This window comes from Panthera tigris, chromosome A2 (assembly GCF_018350195.1).
Source record: "Panthera tigris isolate Pti1 chromosome A2, P.tigris_Pti1_mat1.1, whole genome shotgun sequence".
NCBI classification, from domain to species: Eukaryota; Metazoa; Chordata; class Mammalia; order Carnivora; family Felidae; genus Panthera; species Panthera tigris.
In genome coordinates, this window is record NC_056661.1 from 12,205,063 (window position 1) to 12,227,239 (window position 22,177).

Here is a 22,177-nt window from a genome sequence, read left to right on the forward strand (position 1 = left end):
GGATGGTGTGGGCTCCCCCGGGTCTATCGAGAGGGGAGCTGGGTTGACACTGAGTCTGTCCGACTCAAGGCTGTGTCCTTCCCAGCCCACCCATGGTCTCTTCACCCCTCAGGGTCTTCTCTGGTCTCCCTTAGGGGAAGAGAAGCCAGAAGACTCTTATCCTAGGATCTAGACCCGGAAAGGAATCGCAGATCCGGTCTGTCTCTTAGAACCAGGATCCCCACTTCCTTTCAAAAGTGTGTTTACGGCTGAACAATGGCCACATCTCATCTTGGGTCTTTTTTTGGCTCTCAGAATGGAAACTCTGCCCTTTGTCTCGAGCACAAAGAAACAATATGCACTGCAGACCATTATCTGAAAAGCCCTTATGTTCTGGTCCCCAGAAAGGGTTCTCTACCCCCAGATTGAAGGTCAGTGTAGGAAGACCATTGCAAGGTCACAGAATTGCTCATTTATTAAACTGAGGCTTCTCATAAAATATTTTTTTTAATTTATAAGGTACATATTATAGTATTGATATATATCCTCGTCACAATATTTTGATATTGACATGTTATAGACTCTATATGTTATAATAGTATTATCATTATACATGAGAGTCTATTATAGGTCAGACTAATAATATATACAATACTACTACAATTATATATAATAGTATGTGTAGTAAGTATTTATTTGAGAGAGACAGAGTTAGAGCAGGGAAGAGGGGCAGAGGGAGAGAGAGAGGGAGAGAGACAGAAACTTAGGCGGGCTCCACATTGAGTGTGGGGCTCGATCCCACAACCCTGGATCATGAGCTGAACTGAAATCAAGAGTTGGATGCTCAACCAACTAAGACATCCAGGTGCCCCATGTAGTAAATATATAATAGTGTATACACACACACACACACACACACACACACACACACACACACTAGTTATTTAAGCTAGCATTTCTCCCTTAGCTATCAAATGGTTTTCAAGAGTGGAAAAATATTTTTTTCAATTTTTTTTAAGGCATGGAAAAATATTTTTATTGAAATACATTTGACATATAACATTGCGTAAATTTTTACAACACTGCGTAAATTTAAGGTGTACATGTTAATTTGATACACTTAGGTATTATAATACGATTTCCATTTAGCAATAATTAGCACCTCTATTGCATTACATAATCATAATTTCTTTTTAGTGGTTGGAATAATTAAGCTCTAGTCTCTTCTTAGCATGTTTGGTGATCAGAATACGATATTGTTACCTACAGGTGCACAAAACATTTTAAGTAAAGATGAGGCTAGCAGGATGGTTTCCGTTTTCTTCTTTATTGTTACCTGAACTCCTAAAATATGTGTGCCTTTCTAGAGACTTGAATCATAATCTTAAGACTTTTAAAGCTAGAAAGGTCTTCGTCCGGTCCAACCTCCTTGCCAAAGGAGGAAAGTGAGTCCCAGAGCAGTTAGGTAGCGTGTGCCCAAGGTCATGAAGCAGGAGCATACTGCTGCTGGAGAGCAAATCAAAGAGATATTTAAAAACCCACTAAACATAAACATGCAAGCCCATATCACGTAATTTCTCTGGAATAAGTCTGTGATAAGGATCACATTTCCCTTTATGTTTTTCCAACAACAGCTCATGATACAATTTGTACAGCTCCTGGTAACTTTTACTGGGGAAAATTTGGGGAAAAAAAAAACAGCAACAAAAGTACCATGTTTCAAAAGGAACCAGATCTGATAAGGCGGCAGAAATATTTACTCCATTATTTCAAGAGGCAGGTTCTTTGTTTCTCAGACGCTTCCTGTTTTAAAAATAGCTTTCCACAACTGTTCCAGGACTAGGATGTCCTTTTAAATGAAACGGGCTTTGAAGATGCAATTTCATTTCAGTGGCAGATAATCGGCCAGCCTTTTGCAGGAGGCGGCTCGGACCGGGTATCCTGGACCCTTGGGTGCCGGTCCCGCGGCAGCCGGGGCTGGGTGGCTGGACGGTGAGGAGGTGGGGAAGCAGCCAGCACAGGTGGGAGCCTAAACAGAGCGGGGCACCTGCTAAGGGGACAAAGGCTTCCGGCCATCGGGCCGCACATCAGTGATGTTGCGAAATCAAAGGTGCTGCCGTTCACATGCAGGATGTGATTGGATGGAGGGAGGGTATGACCCTTAGCTTTAGGCGTGATCGTGGCCTGGTGGCTGCGTGAGAAGGCGCCCGCCTTTCTGAGCGACGCGTACTTGGATGGGGAAGGACGAAATGATGCCGTGACCGAACTGCCTTAAGGCCTGGCTGCAAAGGGATCGGACACCGGGCGACGCGTATGCGGGGGTTTACTGTGCTCTTCTCGCCGCTACTATGTTTGGAGATGCTCATAATAAATGCTTTCAAACTGGATACTCTGTGTTTTAGGAAAGGGTGTGCGTGTTCCCTGCCGAGGAAGAGGCAGAGCGAGCCCGTGGGAGCGGGGAGGGATCGGTGGATTGGAGGCTGATTTTGTGTGTCTGTGTAGGAGCATCCCTGAGTGCGGGGGGGAGGCTGGGGAGAAAGGAAATGGGACTTAACACTGGCTCATAACCGTTTTTTGGGGGGCGGGGTGTCTGGTAACCTTTAACAACCAAATAAAAACATCATGGACACCCTCCACATAAACAAGAAAAATACACAAACACAACCTCAGGGGTTCGAGGATTCCCTAAAGCCCATCGCACCTCCCTGGGTAAGAGCTCCTAATTCAGTGCACGGTCCTCCATTTCTAAGACGTAAAGAGACTCTTTCTGTGCCTTTTCTAGGTGCAGTGGATACGTAAAAAAGCAGCGGGGCAAGAAGAAACAAACCTTTTCCAAGACCGGCAAAATGCTGAGCCACCGGCGCTTTGGGGCTTTGAGGCTCCGGGCAAATGACTACAAGACGCGGAGCCTTGGTTTTCCCACCAGGAAAATGCACGGTCGCCTTGCCTCGCCTGCCAGGTGGCTCTGAGGCTGAAACAAAATGATGGAAGCTGAATCATTGCAAACACGGAGAGGGTTTCACCTCATGCTCACGTGCGGAGCTGTGACCACCTTGGGGAGCAGTGACACGGTGACTGCCACCTGAGGGGAGGAAGCCTGAGGAATCGCCTCCAACCACATTCTGGAAGCTGCTGGCTCTTCCAGAGAGGATGGGGGGCACGCCCCTCAGAGGTCAGGAAGCCCACAGGCTTCGTGCGAGGCCCCAGACCCACGTCACTGCCAAGGACAGAGAAGCCAGGTGGTCTCCTGGGCACCAGGGAATCCCACACCCTCCAGGACCCCAGGGGCCCCTCGTCCATAAGCTGGAAAAGGGAGATTTAATTTCCCAATATTGGTTCATTAGTTCTAACAAATGTACCATTATGAGTACAAGAGGTTAAAAACAGGGGAATTTGTTAGGGGTTTATGGGAACCCCTTTGCATTATCTTTGTGATTTTTCTGCAAATCTGAAACTGGGTCTAAGAAGTAAAGTTTACTAAAACGTAAGAACAAGCAAATAAATATGTCTGTGAGAATGATTCCCTGGAGGTGATAAAGCATGTGCATTGGGGGGCAGGGGGGCTGAGAAGCAGCAGGCGGGGGGGGGGGGGGGGGTGAGCGGCCCTGCCTTGGCTGGGGAAGGGGAGCAGGCAGAGACCTTGGCCCAGAGATACACAACAAACACCGAAAAGGAACTTTTCCAAAGAAGGGTCTTAGAATCCGACCCTACCAGAAGGGGCTGGGGCTGGGTCCCCTGAGATTTCCCGGAATGGTTGATCCTGACACTCCCATCTCGTCCCCTTCCGAACCTGCGTGGTTTGGGGGTCAGAGGTTCTCTGCTGCATTTTCTCTGGATAAAGGCTCTTCCCAGGCTATGCTCAGGCCGCTCAGATTCGAAAGTTATTATCATCTTTATCTGAAAGAAGTTGGTGGGGGGTGGGGAGGGGGGGGGTGTCTCGTCTCCCTGGAGACAGCGAGAAGCAAAGCAGGGGGCAGATCTGCAATATCTTCAGCAACTCCTGAGGTCGTCCTGTCAAGAGTTACATCCAAGCTTCCGGAACGTTCTAGGGGAACACAGCTGCATCCTAGGGGGAAACTGTCCTGTTTCCCGATTCTGACTACGGGTTTCGGACTGCCCAGCGGCCTCACCCCCGATGGAGACCAGGCCTCAGCGAATGTGGCACAGGGCTCTTTTTTTCAAATTGCGGGGCCTTGACAAAGCACCGCCCCCTCTAGTGACAATGACCCTGGGGAGCCAGGGCGACCCTGAAAACGTCCCAAATGGGCTTTGTGGCCCTAGAAGCCACTCAAGCGCTTAGGATTCACACAGGAACCTTCCATCTGGTTTTCCGCCCACCGCGGGGCTGGTTTCCCTCTGGGATACCACGTGTGAACGTTAAAGCCAGGAAGAGAACATTTCAATGAAAGGGAAAGAAAGATTGTGTTTTGTATTAAAATACTTTATATTAACCATTCGAACTGAATTTTATACAACGGATGCGGACACCGCCCAGATGTCTGTCTCAGAAGGGGGGGTCGGGGAGGCGTCGGGTGGGGGCGCCCCGGCGCCGGCGCGAGCAGGAGACGAAAGGCCGGGAGTCACGGTCCTGTGCTCCGGGCGGAGGGAGAACCGGGTGCCGCCGCTCAACAGGGACGTCACGGCACAGGTGAGCCCCCCGAGCCCGAGGCCCTCTGACCCGCGAGTCCTTGGCGGAACAGTGGCGGCCACGCGTCACCACGTGAAACGGGGGCCACTGTGCGTGCGTGCGTGCGTGCGTACAGACAGACTCGAGCTTTCTCCTTTTGCACCAGCGCCCCCGCGGCCGTCCCGCCCGCGCCGGTGGCCGGGGCCGGGCGCCTAGGCGGCGGGCATGTCAGCCTTGCTGAGCGCGATGGCCAGCTCCAGGTCCTCCTGCTCCTGCCGCCGCAGCCGCGCCAGCCTCTCCTGCTCCGCCTTCTCGCTCTCCCGCTTGGCCCACGCGAGTTGCTGCTCCTCATTGCCAAACTGCAAAGGAAAATGGAGGTGGGGTTACTCGGCCCGGAAGCTGCGAGCCGCCACTTGGGGGTGGGGGGGGGGCGAGGAGGGCGCCTGCCGCGCGCGCTGTCGGGGTGCAGGAGAATGCAATGCTGGGGTGCGCTGGGGGGGGGGGGGGACGGGGGCCGCGTGGCGTGCACGTGAAAACCGGCAGAAGCCAAAGAAGCCCGTGTCTCGGTCGGGAGCGGGGAGGGGACACGCACGCCCCCGGGTCCTGACCCAGGGTCACATGCACTGAGAAACAGTCTGACTTGAACTGCCACCTGGGACCTCAGAGAAACTAGTCGCCCTGCCCGCAGGAAACCAAGGCAGGCAACGCGAGGCGTCAGTTTGGGGACACAGAGAGATTTCCTGCAACTCCCCGGGGTCGGGGTCTATGAGGCTTCAACGGGGGTGTGAAGGAGGAGCCTCCGCGTGGCCTCCTCTCAGGCGTCTCTGAAAACGGCGGTGGAGCAGAGGTCTGAACTGAGGAGCTCAAACAGCGAACCTACAAGGCCCGGGCCTCGATGACGGGCCGATGACACCAGTGGGCGGAAGACGCCGAGACTGGAGAGTTCTGGCACGTGCACGGGGCTCTGGGCTTCACATGTGCACAGACGACTGTCTTGAAACGCGGCATCTCTACCCCGGCCACGGTCCGGGGAGCTGTGGGCCTGCTAAGCGCCACTCTGTACTTGAACATTTACAGCAGCCAATCGGTCCAGGAGTTCTTGAGGTCCTTTTCCAAAAGTTTCAATTCAAAAAAAAATTTTTTTCAGCAGCAGAGGAAACCGTTCTGATACCAAGATGGGTGGTTTCACCTTAGCTTTCTGGCAAGAAAAGCAAAGCTAGATCTCACACGCTCTTCCCGTGGCGTGGGTCGCTGGCTCCCCCCAAGACCCCCGTCACATGCCCCAACGCAGACTTGGGGCCCTTCCCATGTCTCTTCTCTGCACCCGCTCTGCCGGCTCTTCACTAGGTGCTGGACGACACCAAAGAAACAGGCAGGCCGGCCCTTGGAAAGGTGGCCCTCGGGAACAGGCATACAGACAATCCCAATCTGACACGGGCTTCGAGGAGGCCCATACAGACCCCAGGGGGAGCACTGGGGAAGGAAGCACAAAAGAAATTCGCGGCTACCTCTTCACACATGTACTGAGCCTGAGTGGCAACTGGGGGGTGAGCTCGTCCGACAGGTGGGGACACGGAGGCCTGGGGACAGCAGGGAGCTCTGGCCCGCAGCACGCTGGACTTTCTCTCTGGGTCTGGGTGGAGGCGGGGCAGGGGCGGTCAGCCACAGCTGCAGGGTTGGGGCTACAGGGCACCTTCGTGAGTGTGGCTTTTGCCGGGGTGGGGGTTACCAGCCAACCCTGACGTTGCCAGAACAGAGCATGGGGTGGGAGGGGCTAGACTTCCAAGGGCTTGTGCACCAGAGTGGGGGAGGGGCGGTGGAGGAAGCCTGGTCTGGACCACATGAGGCCTGGAGAAAGAGGTGGGACAGGAGAGGCAGCCTCCCTCCGTCTGGCCTTGGGAGTCAGGTGGGGACAAGTGTGGGGTCAGCATGAAAAAGAGCCGTCCCCAGGAAGAAAGGCTAAGTCTGACTTTCTCAAAGAAGCTACCCAGAAAAGCGTTCAGGGGGTGATGAGTCTCCAGGTAGGACTCCCTGAAATCTGGTCCCCACCCCTGTTTCCACTGCCCGTCACAGAAATCCCCCACCCCCGCACTCTGGGGAATTTTCCCATACCTCATCAGGAGAAAAACAAGGAAAAAACAACAAATGCTGGCAGAAATGGCAGCATGGTTGACAGGGACCTTGTCCTCTGTCAGCTCAGAGGAGGGGGTGGGTGGGGGCTGACAGGCAACGGCCAGGGTGATCCAGCCACAGCCTGGAAGCAAGGCCAGGAGGGGTCAAGTATCGGCTGAGGCCACACAGCCACACCATGATTCCCGCCCAGCCCCAGAGTCTTAGGGTGTCACCACAACGCCTCCTGCTCAAGGGGTCTCCATTTTCAAATTAGATGTGCTGACAGGAACATTCCAGAGGCCTTCAGAGCGGACTGGGTTGGGGCCAGCTTCAGGATCCTCTATGGAGACTCGAACCAAGCATATGGTTTGTGCGCACTTGAGAAGCAGGCTGGACCATCGTTTCCGAGAGAACACCGGAGGAAGAGGGTTCCTTGTGGCTCCCTCTGGGCCTCATGTCAGCAGAAAATTCTCTCCGGGTCCCAGTGGACCCCGGTCCTCTGACCTGCCCGCGTCGTGAAGGCCAGAACCTGGAGCACCTGCAGATGCGGCCGCCACTCCATCAACGGCAGCTGACTCCCGCTTCACCCCTGCGCCGTCCTGGAGCAGAGACAGTGGGGCACAGGTTGCTGCCCTCCCTCGACATCTCGAGGCGGACACTTAGCAGTTTTACTTCAGCAGCCTCTCGGCAGAAATCCGGGGTCCAGACGGCTCCGCACACAAGGCACCCGGGACCGTTCCTCCCCGGGGCCCGAGGCGTGTGACAGAGCCTGTACCGTGCCATGCGCGGGACGCCTGCAGCCACCTCCCGCTGGCTCACTGCTGCCACCGTGAGAATCGCATCCAACTCGGTTGAGGGTGCACGGCGCACCGATCTGATAGCTGCTCTGCACTTCTGGAAAAAAGAGCCATTTTGCTAACCTATAAATGCTACTTCCTAATAAACACATTTGCCTGAGACAGAAAGTCTTGTTTTGAAAGAAATCTTGGAGACGTTTCCCATGAACAGCTCCAAGGACAAGTAACCCATTGATGGAAACTCGGGGCTCATAAATTAGAGGCTTCCAGAGTGGCAGAGCCAGGGCGCCAACGGGGGACGGCACGCGCAGTGACATCGGCGTAACTGAGCTCCAGTGCGGACCCAGAGGCTTCTGTGTGGGGAACAGGGCATCTCGGTGCCACTCTTAGAACATCCGAGCTGAAAGAGTCACGGTGCCAGTGACTGGGCAGGAAGAGACCTGTCAGCGTTTACTTGGGGAAGCTGAAATACACAAACCGGAGGAACTGACTCTGGCCCTGTTTTGAGTTGGCCCAGATCTTCAAGGTCCAGGGAACCAGAAACCAGTGGCCAATGGGCTGCATCCCTGGATGCCATGAAAACGCAAAGACATCCTGAGTGCCCCAAGGTGGGACAGGTTGACCATCTTGGGACTATAGTAGGACCGAAGGGGACAAACCAAACCAGTCAGGTGTCCTGCCTGCCTCTCCCCACACTCCATCCCAGCAGAGTGGCCAAATCCCACTGTCGGGTCATTTCCTCTGGAAAAACTGGGGCATCTGAAGCGGGAAAGGCGATTTCAAACAAAGAACAGCAGGGCTGCAAACGGTGGAACCTGATCCCCCACCTGGAAACGAGAATGATCAAATACCAGGGATGTTTCTGGAATGACCAAAAATGTTGGGCCAAATGACAGCTTGAAACCTCAGATTTTTTTTTTTTTTTAATATTTTCCCCAAACCAGCCATCAGGTGGGGGGTGGGGGTCACAGAACCAGAACCATGCATTTCAGAAAGAGAACAGTCGTTTCTCCCAATTGCCAATCACATCTACTTACCCCTCTTCCCTACCCAAAACAGAGTACCCGAATCATGCGTGAACAGCTCTATTTTTCTCATCAGCGTTTAACATTTTTTTTTTTCCCCACCAAAATACAAATGTGGTACTATTCAAGAAACTGTAGATAAAGCGGGTTTTGTTTTGGGCTTTTATTAATAATGTTGCCATTTGTATACATCCACAGTGTGCACTGGCTGTCAACAAAATTCAGCTAAGGGCAGTCGTAAAATATTTATAGGTCGCCAAGAGCCGAGAACGTGTCGGCATCTCGGGCGATTTCGGTAACGCCACAGGATGGCTAGCTGTGCACGAGGTGGATCTGAAGCGAATCAGGCACTCACTGGGCACTGACAGGGCACAGCCTGTGTTAGGACAGAGAGTCTGGGACCAGGAGGTCTATTAGGTCATGCGTCTCCACCCCTAGCCAGGAAACAAAAGTACTTTGCAAATTCGAATGAAGAAAACCTTTTCAAAAACAAACAGTGCGCGACAGACAGACCGTGAAACCAGTTCTGGGAAGACAACATCTGAAGCTCTCGGAGAACAAGATTCTCGGTACCCAGGAAGGTACTGAAAACAGCCTGGAGGGACAGCGTTTTACAACCTGGAATCTTTTCTTGCGCTCCGCTCCGAGAAACAAAGCCAGGCTTTCAGAAATCCCAGGATTAGCTTCTGAAAAGGCACTTAGCTTTGCTAACTGGCTCCGGGAGGGTTTTGGTTTTGGTTTAGTTTTGGCAAAGGGAAAGGGCGTCAGGGCAGTTGTTCTGGGCTGGACTTCTCTGTGCCTTGTAGCTGGTAACTTAAATAAGCGCGGAGAAATCAAACGGCTCTTCCTTTGCGGGTCCTGCCTGGGTCCATCCGTCCTCACGAGGACGGGGCGGGCTCCAAATGCACTGGGGCAGGCCCATCACAACTCTGGCAACGGAGACCCTTCTGGGGGCAGCGACACCCTAACGAAACCTCTGGCGTCTTGTTTTCAGACTTCGGAAGCGTGCGACACCTCAGCTGCCAAGAGTCCCTGAACACAACAGCCTCTGGGCAACAGAAATAACACAGAGTCTAACCAGGAAGGACAGAAACGGGCCTGTTTGGCCACCCCGCTGGAAGAAAGCATGCCCTTATCACAGAGTATCCAAACTGTAGCTCTTTTTTTTTGTTTTATTGAGAAACTGTTTTTCTTACAGAGAGCAGTAGTACAGAATAAATAACACAAGTGAGAGCACTGAGGTACCGGGGGACATAAGCCAAGTTTGCCTTTGGAAAGAGACAAAAAAACAACCCCAAAGAAGCTGCAAGCGGAGGGTTGGGGGTGGGGGGTGGCGCAGAGGAAGCTCAACTTACAGAGGTGAAGTCTGCAAAGCCCAAGGAAGAGGCTTTAGAAGGTTTAGCTGAAGAGGAGGGAGCAAATGGATCTTTTCCACTAAACGGGTCCCCAAACCCCTTTTTATTTTGGAACGGGTCACTGCTGTCAGCCCCGAGTGGCTGGAATGGATCGGGGGGCTCGGGAAAGTCTGCAGAACCAAGCTGGCTTACAGGTGTACTTTTACCTGGAAAGTTTAGGAGAAAAAAGAAAAAAAAAAAAAAAAAGGGGGGAGAAAAAAAAAAGAAATACAAGTTACTGACCACGGACAGAACAGAGTCCTGACCGAGGAGGCCGGCACGCGCTCACGGAGACACCCTCTCCCTCTTTGGAAAGGGCTGGAATGCCGCTCAGTGGTGGGACAGATCCCGGGGAATCCGGGGTGGATCTCGCTTTATGCTCACCTTATCCCAGAGGCTTAACGGGTTTGCGGGCAAATACAAGAAAACCACTTCAGACAACCCCCTCCCTTCCCCGCCCCACACAGCTAAAATTTACTGTCTTTAACAAGCGAACTCGCAGGCATGTTTCAAAGTGACTCATTTTAGTGTGGCAACACATTTACTTATCACACGGAAAGTCATGGCTGAGCAGAAAAATACACTGTAAAACTTCTAACAAAAAAAGGGGGGGGGTATTTGCAATTAAAAGGGGGAATTGGTTTCACAACATGGTACAGAGTTAGCATTAGTTGTGAGGCTCACCAGACAAACCCCCTCTGCTATCCTGAGATTTAGATTTGCTTTCAGCTCCCACTTCTGCCCTTTGGTGCTGGTGGCTCCAACGGGCAGGATTTGGGCCTTTCTGGGTTCTTGCTGCGAGGGTGGCTCTAGGATGCCTGGGTCCTGGCAAGGCAGATCGCTACGGGATGAGTGTGGGATACACATGCTTAGAGTTAGAGACAACTGAGGCCCTGAGATCACGCTAGGGGCTGTGGCTTGAGGGCAGGCAGCTTCTCCTAACAAGTCCTGCCAGCGTGCTAGAATATTCCACTAGGAACCAGGGGCCTCCCCAGGCCTGCCTAGCAACACTTGATGAGCCTCCAGGATCTGCCCGTTTTGTAGGCCGGGTCCCTGCCTAACGCCACTCCTTTGCCCGATGGCAGGCCAGGGGGGTCGGGGCGCCCAGAGTGAGGTGTTTAATTCAGTCCAAGCAGGTCTGCGTCCAAGCCCCAGGCTACAGACTAGAGGGCACTTAACATAATTCCAATTTGTCCATCCAGCTGTTTACGTTTACTCTTGCAATTTCAAAACTAATGTGCACAGAGAACCTAAAAGCCAAGGGCCACATCGCACATATGACCTTGGACATCTAGCTGCACATCCAGAAAATGCCTCCAGCCCCGAGTGGCATCTCAGGTGCCCCCATGCAGCACCTGAGCCTGGGACACCCGCCTTCCTCACCCAGCCAGCCTCTGCCGCATCACCTGCCAGCTACAGAGACCGCCCACCCGCCCATCTTCAGGCCCAGCTCTCAAAACTATCCTCTCCATGCTGCTGCTCGGGCTACATTTCGAAAGGCCCTGAGGTGTCCCTAAGAGCTCTGCGGCCACGGCCTGCCTCTGCTTCTTTCAGTGTCAAGACCTCACCAAGGACAAGCACCTCAGCCCCAGCCGGCCGGTTTCCTACGTGTGAAGCAGGAATAGAGGCGGGGCTCAGATGAGACGGCTGAGGCGTGGTGCCCCTGGGAGCAGTGGGGTCTGGCCCCCCACCCCCGAGGCCACCCTGGCATCCTGCACCGCAGTGGGTTCTGCCCTTCTCGGTCACACCGCCCGCCCCAGGCAGTACCAGTAGGACTCAGGCGGACCAAGAAGCGGGGAGGGGGCAGGCTGGCGCATCAGCCCACCTCTCCCAGTGGCCTCAAATCAATTCATAGGCAGACGCAGGGCCCGACGGTGGGCGGGCCCTATGAGCTAGAAGAAGGAGCCCCCACAGAGAGCCTTTGCCAAAGCCCCGGGTGTGCCGCTGGCATGGGTTACGGGACCGGACGGGTCACTCCCCAGAAGGGTAGTGCAGAGTCCGTGCAGCAGGAATTAGGACCTCCCTCTCCCATAGCAAGTGACTTGCCAGAGAGAAGGCCTGGGGGTTCCCCCCCCCACATTCTATACTGGCTGCGACTCTACCACTGGGGGCTCCTCCCCCGTCCACGACAGAGCCCAGATCTTCAAGCTGTCCCTCCGGCACCAAGTGCTGCTGCGGGTGCCATCCCCCCTGACATCAGCTCTCCCTAACCCTAACCCTCCTCCTGGACCTCTGCGCCACAGGGCTGCAGGGAGCAGGGTGTTCTGGGTGCTTGCCACAGCTCCCTGGCTTGTCCTGCTGGCCTCGAAGAACCGCCCCCCCCCCAACCCCCCCAACACGGCTGCCGTGCATGGCCGGCCTGCTCCCTGCTCTGAGGGATGAGCCAACGGGTGAGTCAAGGCCTCCCTGGTCCCCAGACTAGGGGGAGAGAGCTGTCAGGTGAGGCCGGCCCAGCAGCTTGCAAACTCCAGGCTGTCCACCTGAGAACAGTGGGGGGCAGACATACTCCAGGGGCACCCCAAGCAGGAGGAAGGGTGGGCATGCCCACACCACCCGGAGATGCCCTATTTCTCTTTGCAGCTACCGCCCGAGCAAGCAGCTCTCCTCTCTCCTGGGTCCCTGGGAACCGCTCACCTCACTGGTCGCTCCCCCTCCCAGCTTCCTGCCCCATAGGCCATCCTCATCCAGCAAAACGGCTTTTGGCTTTTTAACATCGAGCTGATCCCCACCCTGCTGAGATCTCCCGAAGGCTCCCTGCTGCTCTAGGAATACCCACCAGCCCCGCCCAGCTGAGTCCTTTGTGCCTGCTGTCCCCAGGCCTGGGAAACCCTTCCTCTTGCAGAGCCAGAGGCTGCCCCTCCCCACTTCTGGCCGAGATGCCTCCCCATCTACTGTTCTGCGGCCCGTTACCTTCTGTCATTACGTCACGTGTGTATTTTTGCTCTCTCTCAACACAACATAAGCTCCCTGGGGCTAGGGCCCCGCTGTCCGCTGCTGTGTCCTGATGCTATCGTAGGGCCTGATGCTTTACACCCTCGCTGAATGGAGCTTTCGACTGTACAGGTCCCGCTGTACCCCCAGCCCCACCCCAGGCCTATGCTTCTCCCATCGCGCGGTGACTCCCGAAGGCCCTGCAACCCATGCCAAAGTCTCCCCAACCGCATTGCCTGCCACCCCTCCAGGGCTCGAGTGGCACCTCCTTTCCTGGGAACCCCCCCAATGCGGGGTTTTTTTCTGGCTGGTCCCTCTGCCCAGGATGCACTCCCGACTCAGTTGCTACTGTCCTCTCGGGGGAACTCCTGTGCCCTGTGCTCAACTCTTCCAGCCCAGCCCTGGGGCAGGCCAGACCTACCCCTGGGAGACGGGGGGTAGCACAGCAGCCACCCCTCGACCCTGTCCTCAGCCTTAGTCTCCTACTCCATGAAAAGGGGTTGTTACGGGCCGAACTGCAGCCCCCACAAGTTCGTTATGTTGTGCCCACCCCCAGCGCCTAAGAACGTGACTGTATTTGGAGATGGGGTCTTGGAAGAGGTGATTACACTAAAATGAGGTCCTGTGGGGGGGCCCCTGTCCCATACGGGTGACTTTATAAGAAAAGGGGATTAGGACACACACGTCCACAGAGAGAAGATGATGTGACGTGAAGACACGAGGAGAGGATCACCAGCTACCAGCCAAGGAGAGAGGCCTCAGAAGGAACCAGCCAAGCCTTTCGGCACCTTGACCTTGGACCCCTAGCCCCCAGGGCAGTGGGACGGTGGTACATTTCCGTTAGGCCGCCCAGCCTGTGGTCCTGCTACGGCAGCCCGAACACACTCACGTGGGGGTCGTGAGGGGCCCACCCCGTGTGGCTGCCAGAGCAGTGACCAAGAGGAGGGATCCACCCACGACAGGGCTGCCTGCTTCTGTAAACCAAGCTTTTCAGGTATGCCAGTGCCAACACGCTGTGCCGACTCGATCCTGTGTCCTCTGTGGCTGCTAGAATAACGTGAGGCCTGCGGGGGATGAACACTGACTCTCTGGCCTTTCACGGGGAAAAGCGCACCCGCCCCTGATGTGGAGCAGGCACGGAGCTCGGACAGCAAGCAGGCGGTAAGCACTCACTTCTTCCTGCCATGCGATCAGGCCCTTCTGGGAGACTGGAGCCCCCCGGGGCCCCCACAAGAAAACCGAGGACCCTTGGCTGCAGCTCTCTGCTCTGATGCAGCCACTCAGAAGCCCTGTGTGCAGCACGGTGGCACCTGCAGCCTCCGGACAAGGGCACCTTCGCCTTGGACGGCTTCACAGGCACCCGCCCATCCCCCCTCCTCAAGCTCTCCTTTCCCAGCGTGGAGCACAAGTCAGGGGCCGCCCCCGAGAGAAGACGCACAGCCCCAGAAGATCCCCCTGTGGAGTGTACCAGGAGGCAGACTCCACCTCGCCTTCCAAAGCCCATGCAGCAGCAGCAGCCGAGGCCTGAGCGTGGGGAGACACACGTGCTCCTGAGTGAAGCCCGCTCCGGGGGCTCCTGGACACCAGGAAGACTGGCCCTCATCTACACACTGACCCAGTATATGCAAGGACCCCTAAGGCCACAGGCAGGGGTGCCCTGGGGGACAGCATCCTGAGGGTTGGGGACACAGGCTCAGGTTGCATGAGGACAGGATGCTAACCCAGTATGCACGGTCCTCGTGGCATGGCCACTCCCAGCCTCTTTCCCATTGCCACTTCCACTGTCCTAACCACCTGTACCGTCCATCCTGCCCAGCCAGTCTCTCTCGCCTCACCCTTCCCCGGCAGACCCCTCCCTCAGGGCTCACTCCTCCCCTGTGGGGTCTCCAACTGCCTTGTTCCCCTCTCATGGCACCGATCCTTCCTGGTGTAGCCCCCAGCACACGAGGGTCAGTTCCTCCCAGGTGGGGCTCGGCAACTGCTGGTACGAGTAAATACCGCTCCCTGGCCCTGGTGGGGGTCCTCGTGGGCCCGGGGCTGCCATACAAGAGCCACAGGACTGTCCTGAGGGACCTGAGGCCCTTTCGGGGAGCCCCTCTGGTGAGCTAGAAAAGAGTTCTGGCTTCCGTCCTCTGCAAGAGAGACCAATATTCACTGGTGCCCTCTTGGGCTGATTTTTTTCAAGTCAAAAACTAAAATGACAATGGACCAAAGAAGAAGATTCTAATACAGGAAAAAGTACAGAGTTGCTGGGGACAGGTTGGAAATACCAGGGCACGGCACAGCCAAGTGGCCAGCTGCTTGACTTCCTGGAGCATTTCTTGCAGGGTCTGCTCCCAAGGGCAGACAGCGGAGTGGGGATAAAGGGGTCAGCCGACCCCAGCCCGGCCCCAAGTGCGAGGAGCACAACGGTCCGAATGTTCAAAGGCAGCGCCTACTCTGTGCTCTTTCCTTCTTTTAAATTGGGAACATCTCCCCACCCTGGTTCGGGTTTGTTGTGGTTTTTAAATTGCTTTTGGGGGTGGTGGTTCAGAATCCAGCCCACTAGGATTTCAAGCTGAGGTTTCTGACAAGCAAAGAGGTGATCGGGGAGATGAAAAGTGTCGTTCACATCAAAACTGCTGGGGCCTGGTCTTGCTCCGTTGCTGAAACCGTTGTTATTTAGAAATCATGACTGTGTTAATATGAAACCAGGGCACATCAACTGCTCTTGATTTCAGAGGGGAAAAAAAAAAAAAAGAAACAAAACGGTTTTTTCTCGGTTGTCTGTTTTTGTGCTTGGGTGCAGAGGCTGAATTATTGGACCCGACACGTGCAAACTCGGTGGCGACTCTGGCTTGGCCTGACACCGTGCCGGCGACCAGAGGCTTTCTGCAAAGAAACGCACACCGTGACTGCCCTCGGTCCAAACTTCCTACTCTGCACCCCCATTTATTTTTAGCAGCTGCACTTTTCAAACATTCTGGGTGTAGTTCCTGCTTTTACATAACCACTTCTGCTAACGCCTTAATCGTTTTTCCGATTTTCTGAGGTGTAGTTTATCTCGAACGTGACAAAGTCATTCTAAGCTGCCTCCGTGCCCCTGAGCCAACTCACTACCCGTTTTCTGCCTTTTCCACGACTCCAGGTGCCACAAGGAAGGAAAGATGCTGACTAGAACACGGTGCAGAGGAGGCAACGGCAATCATTTTTTAGAAAGGGCTGGAAAAGAAACTAACCAGGGTGACTCCCGACACATGCCGTTTGGGAGGCGTGGGGTCACCACTCCTAGAGGGCTGCGCGGGGCGCCGCCTGACCCCTTGGCGGAGGGAAGGTGGTGAGCGAGGACGCACCAAGCGACGACCCCCCGGGGGCTGGGAGCTGCGGGCATGTTGCCCACGGTGACTCTCCAATCCTCAGAGGAGTCCTCATTAACAGAGGAGTGCAAGATTGAAGAAAAGGCAAAGTAGGGCTTATTTCAAACCGCAACAGTTTCAACAGCTACCCAAGCGGTGCACCGAAACCGCACACAGGACTGCCTTCGGCAAAAACAATACGAGCCTGATGGTTTACCACAGTGTGTGCTGTTAAAAAAAAAAAAACAAAAAACCAACCAGTGGCCGGCTCCACCCTGGTAGAAATTTAATTCTATTTAACTTTTCAAGGCCGTGTGTGCCCCCCCCTTGCCCCCCGAACCCTGGGCACCCGGGATCGGGGAAGCGGCCGGGCCCCGGGCAGGCGCCCCTGAGTCTCTGACATCAGGACTGCCCCCTTGTCACACCTTTCCCAACGTGCTTTTCAGGAAACCGCTGCCCGGGAAGGGTCCGCAAGAGCCCGGCCCGCCAATGGGAAAAATGACGGGCTACAAACAGAAAACCGGGAACGCTCAAAACTCTCGATGGGAGGTAGATTCCCTTATTTGAAAGTCTTTACTTAGGAGGAGAGGAAGAGGTTTTGGGTGATTGAGGGTCTCGATGAACCTGAAGGGTAAAAATATCAAAAATGCACCGAAGTGTGAGTGCATTTTTCATCCCAACTGGACATTTGCTGGCCTCTATTTGTAAGATTCAAGGCCGCAGCTGGAAAATGCAACTACGTTTCTGGAGCTGAGAGACAAATACAAAAACAAGAAAACACAACAACAACAACAAAAAAAAAAAAAAAAGAAAGAAAGAAAGAAAAGAAAAGAAAGAAAAAAACAAAGGTTTGTGGTCAGGACAGCTGCCCCACCTTAGCTATTACCCTACACAACACAGGACGTTCACACAACTGCCATTTATGCCAACACGGGACACGTCCACACGGCTGCCCCTCACCCTATACAACAGGGGACCCTCGGGCGACTGCCCCTCACCCTCCACGGCACGGGCACCCACCCAATTGCCACGCTTCTGACTGTCACATCACAAGGGAGGACTGTGGCTGGGGAGGGGGCACTCTTAGCTTCTCCCTTCCCGCCCCCCCCCCCGCCCCACCCTCAGCAAAACAGCTTCACCGGGGCAGGGGGGAGAAAGAGAGAAAAAAAGCAGCCCGTGCAGAGCACAAGGCTTCAAATTCATAATCCCTCGGGAACCTTTGACTGAAAGAGACTGCTTTTCAACCAACACACTTCAGCCTTTTCCTCCGGCCCCCACCTATCTGGAGGGACCTGGGGGAGGCGAGGGAGGGAAGAAACCCATTTCTCCAACCGCGGCGCTCGGGACCAACTAACGGCTTGCAAGCGAGGAGCCCTGCAGATGCCAGCCGTGCTCGCTCTCACTGATGCACATGTGAGAGAAGGCAAACCCGGCAGATCAAAGCCGTGCCAAGTAGCACAGCCCCGGCAGATAAAATCTGAGGTCCCCACCATCACAGCGTTGAGATTTTCCACTAAAAATATTTACTGAATTTTAAGAAAAATCTGCCTAATGCATTGAGGGGAACAGGATGAGGTTTGGTACTGAATTGTTGAGAAAAGCTGAACAAATATTTACTATTATCCACCAGGCATCTCCACAACTGATATGTTTTTCAGCCTCTACGGTGTCTGGGGTGGTCAAAGGTCATGGAATTGAGCTGGGTGACGAGCCCCGTGGATGTGGGGTCAACCCGCCATCAGAAGAGAGAGGAGAAAAGGGGAAAGGAAAGTGGCCACACTCTTTGGATCCTCAAGACACACGTATCACTGAGAGAGAGGATTTTCAAGAAGTTTCAACAAAAGGCTCCCGACAGGGGCTACTTTAGTTCTGTGCCAAAACAGGGAGAGGAGTTCGCGACTTACAAGTCAATTTACCAATCTGTCAAATTACAGATCAGTCTTTACAACAAAAACAATACGGACTGCAGGTCTCATAGTTCTGCTTTTGCAAAAATCACATTTGTTCTTTGAATTTCGCCTTCGACACACTCTGCTGGAACAGCCCCGTGCGCCAACCTCTCCCAGGGGCTCAGGGCGCCCTGGCAGGGGATGGGGAGACGCTCGTGGCTACGCAGCAGCCAGACAGGGGGGAGCCCTGGGTCTGTGCCACAGGGCCGAGGTGGCCCAGATCTCTGTTCGTCCCTACAGAGGAGCTCCAAAGCTGCCAAATCGCTACCTCGGCACGGGCAGAAAGGCGTCGTGCCCACATTTAACAAAATCACAAGTGTCATAGGCGGGTCTGAAAGACGGTTAGAAAGCGTGCGTGCACTGGAGGTGCACAGCCCCCCAGGAGCTCCCTCCTACTGTGGGGGCAGCTTGGAAGGAGTGAGTCTAGTCTTAGCAGAACAGGGGACCCCCCCACTCTTGCTGTCTGTATGGCCAGACTCCCCCCTGCCCCACACGCACATGCTGTTTTTCAGCTGACAAAGGCAAAGGCAAAGGAATGACTCGGTACTTTGAATCGAGAAATGAGGGGATGTGGGACCGTGGAGAAGCAGGGGCCACACCGGGCACACCTTCCTAGGCTCCTTCACGTCGCTCTAAGTGGAACCAAGGGGTTGGGGGAAGCCTGGCAGCAGGCACATGAAGCCCTCAAGATGGCTGGGAAGGGGGCGGGGGACCAGGGACGGGGCAGTGGCTCCTATCCATTCACACCCACGGTCAGTGGCAGGACGGGCAGGGGGTCCAGGCTCCCTAAGCCCACACCCCACCCTGAGGCCCCACAGCCCCCCAGGAACTCGGATTCCTCTGCTCCGGGACCCCACGCCACTGAGCTACAGATGACAACTGTGTCACTCAACTCCCACTCAATCTTTCCTCCGGGGTGCAGGAGGGTGGGCGTGTGCTAAGATAGGCAAATGCTTCTATTTTCAAACTCAGCCGACTTTGCAGAGCAGAAATGCACCCCAGAGAACACTCCATCTCCAGGCATTTCTCAAGGACGAGGCTGAGAGGAAAAGGGCGTTTCTCTGTCTGCGGGGAGCAGGGTCTGCTGGCGAGCGCGTGCTGCCAGGGCGTCACCCCCAGCCCTGACACAGATGCTCGTCCCCTCCCCGCCCCCCCCCCCCCCAGCTGGCGGGGACGGCGAGCGGGAAAGGAGGGCTCCACCAGGCTGGGCGCCCGCGGCTCCGCTGCAGCACCCCGACCCAGGCTGGCCGGCAAGTGCCAGAATTTTCCAGGCTTCTTGAGATGGCGGCGAACCGCTCTTGTCCCATTCTAGAACTTCGCTTGTACCCACCGAATTATCTCTTTGAAATCATCGTGGGAACGGAATTAAAGTAGTTAGGTTCAAGGTTGAGGTGCTAACCGCACGGCTCAACTGGAGAAGCCATTTTAAAAGTGGATCTCGAGCGACAAACAAGAGGTCCGGGACCCACACGGGCGAAGGACGGCCACCCCGGTTTCAGCCTCAGCCTGGCCTGTCAGAGCAGGTGGAGAGCCGAGCGTGCACACGGGCTGGTGCCGTGGAGGAACTCGGGGCTTCCTCCACGACTGAGTCCCGCGGGCGGCTCACCCGGGACGGGCAGGGTGACCGCCCAGTGAGCGGGCTGGCCTGTGGGTGGGCGGCAGCCAGAACCGGCCAAAGCAAGAAGCCGCAGTCACCCTGCGTGGCGTCCACACACAGCTGTGGGAGGGGACTCCCGTTCCAGGGGGGACAGGACTGCTTTTTTGTTTTGTTTTGTTTTGTTTTTTAATCATTTGACTCAAACAGGACTCAGATTAAATGCGATTTCATTTTCCCTGTGTCGGTTGGCGAATTGAGGGCAGGTGGGAGGGGACCAAAAAAGGCAACCTGGGCATGTGCATGGCTTTACTGTGGAGGTGAAAAGGTCATTAGCAGTAATAAAAGGCTAATTAAATTGCGGAGAGGTTAAAGGTGACTTGGGGGCGCCGCAGGGGCCGGGCAGGGCGCAGGGCTGCACTTGCAGGAAGTGGGGAGGGTGGGGCCGAGGGCAGGATCCCGCTATCTGTCGCTGGGGTGCGGAGGCCCAATCACTGACACCCACACAGCCATTTCCTGCCCTTGAAAAAAAATCTGTTTCTCCCTTTGCAAATCAACAACTTTTACCTAGAAACTCTTCAGCGGTGAGTTCTGACTGATCTCGGTCTCTGATCCGTTGCAGAAAATACACCATTGTTTACCTGGGGGAGGTGTGCGAGCACCAGCTTTAACTGACAGGTTTCAGAGGCTGCGAGCGGGGTCTGTTTTGCATCTGCCTGGAAGAAACCAATTCTCTCTACCAAGAACAGGCACCTGCTGCTTACTGAATACCTTGACAGACCTTTCTAGAAAAGAGCTCTGAGCACAGAGAACTCAGTGTGGACCCTGGAGCTCCAGGTGTCCCAGAGGGTGATTCTCAGTGGTCCGGAGGGCACGCTTTCTGGCTCGGGTCAAGACAGAACTGCATCTTTAGCAGTGAAAGCCGATGGCCAGCCGTGGGCTGCTCCAGTCACATGTACATGACATCAGAACTCTTTCACAGGGAACCTCGGTGAGGCTCCCAGGTGGCCGGTCCCCCACCGTGATCGCAACAGGCTGACACTTAAATACGCGAGTTTACTGCACGTCAAACCTCAGTGGAGCTTTTCAAAACAAACAAAAACAACTCCCACAGAAGGGGAATGCTGCCAAGATACGGCATGCGAGCGACGGCACCCAAAAGACCATGCGTGACTCAGACCCAAACGTGCACCCCGTCCCGCACAAGCGACAAGAGCTGAGCTTCGCCAGAGAGGACCCTGGAGCCCTCTTTGAAGTTCAGCTACCCATGCTCTGACTCTTTCAGCTGCAAAGGTTTCTGCCAAACTGCAATCTCGTGGGGGAAAGGGTCCCTTGGTAACTCCCGGCGTGCACATGGCTGCCTCAGGCCCAGCTTCTGTCCGCCTCTGGGAAAGGAGCCTGTGGAAGAGGACCTGTGTCCTGGTCCTGGGACCCTGGGGAGGGGATGGGGACACACATCACACACATCACAGCGAGGGTCATCACCGTGCAGGGCACTCTCTCCACACGGCCCCTGCTCGGCCAGAGTCGGTCCCATGTTCAGTCAGGGAAACCGAGGCTTGGTGAGGAGCAGGCGCTCGCCCAGAGCCCCGCAAGGAGATGGCAGAGCCAGATCGTGACCCTGGGCCCTTGCGCCAATGTCCAAAAACACGGACTGAGCCTGACCTACCATCCTGGGTTCTAGTGGCCTCACATATCAGAGCCACCTCCAGGTGCAGAGACCTGGCAGAGTTCTAGACCCTACTACGGACGAGCCGTGCCTTCAGGTTGGTTTCTGTGAGTGCAGGCATGAAGCCGTGAGTTTTGGTTTGTGGAAAAAAACGTTCTCGCCAGGCAGTCTGGACTGTCCACTTGGGATCTCCATGGAGCAGGGATCCCTCACGAGGACCACAGGGCCCCCAGCAGCCAGGTTCCCACTTCACCTTGCCCCCAAGGTGGGGCCACAGGGGGGCCTTCCGCAAGCTGGGAAGGCCCTTGAGTGTGACCATGTGGTGTTCCCAGGTGGCAGTGGCCACCTCAGATGCCGGCCGGGTGGCCTTTCCACACGGCAAAAGGCCCGGTCAGTGAGAAGAGCGGAGAAGCACATTCTGTTCCCTCACTTTCAAAAGGTTGGCCTTCATTTTCTTAAAAAACAAAAACAAAAACAGAAAAACAACAAAATTTGGACATCTCCCTGGCTGCTGCCTGTTGTAAGCAGCCAAGAAAACACGAGTCGCGCCCTCTGTCCTCATAACAAACACTTTGAGCAGGACTGGCTCCAGACTCGTCCACTGACCTGTCCTGCTAATAACCAGCTAACCCCCCGACTGCTCCGGGGCTTATGCGGTCTCGCTCTGTGCAGTGTGGACGTGGAGGGGTGGTGTCAGGGTGCACATCCCCCCCCCCCTCCCCGCCCCAGATGCAATCGTTAAAGTGTCGACTGCTGGGTTCAGAT

The 22,177-nt window shown here is 55.1% G+C and overlaps 1 protein-coding gene across 8 annotated transcripts in view; it reads right to left on the bottom strand.

Moving 5' to 3' along the window:
• Positions 1 to 4,421: 4,421 nt before the first annotated feature.
• The window catches only part of EPS15L1 (epidermal growth factor receptor pathway substrate 15 like 1), a 97,140-nt gene continuing 79,384 nt past the window's right edge, over positions 4,422 to 22,177 (bottom strand). For 2 of the 8 annotated variants that reach the window (XM_042978483.1, XM_042978481.1), the window contains one exon: positions 4,873 to 4,965. In XM_042978483.1, the coding sequence (XP_042834417.1) occupies positions 4,955 to 4,965 (11 nt within the window). In that variant the 3' untranslated portion in view covers positions 4,873 to 4,954. Of the gene's footprint in view, positions 4,966 to 6,960; positions 9,589 to 9,895; positions 10,102 to 22,177 lie in introns of those variants that run through there. The other 6 variants (XM_042978477.1, XM_042978478.1, XM_042978479.1 and 3 more) reach the window with 6 other exon arrangements.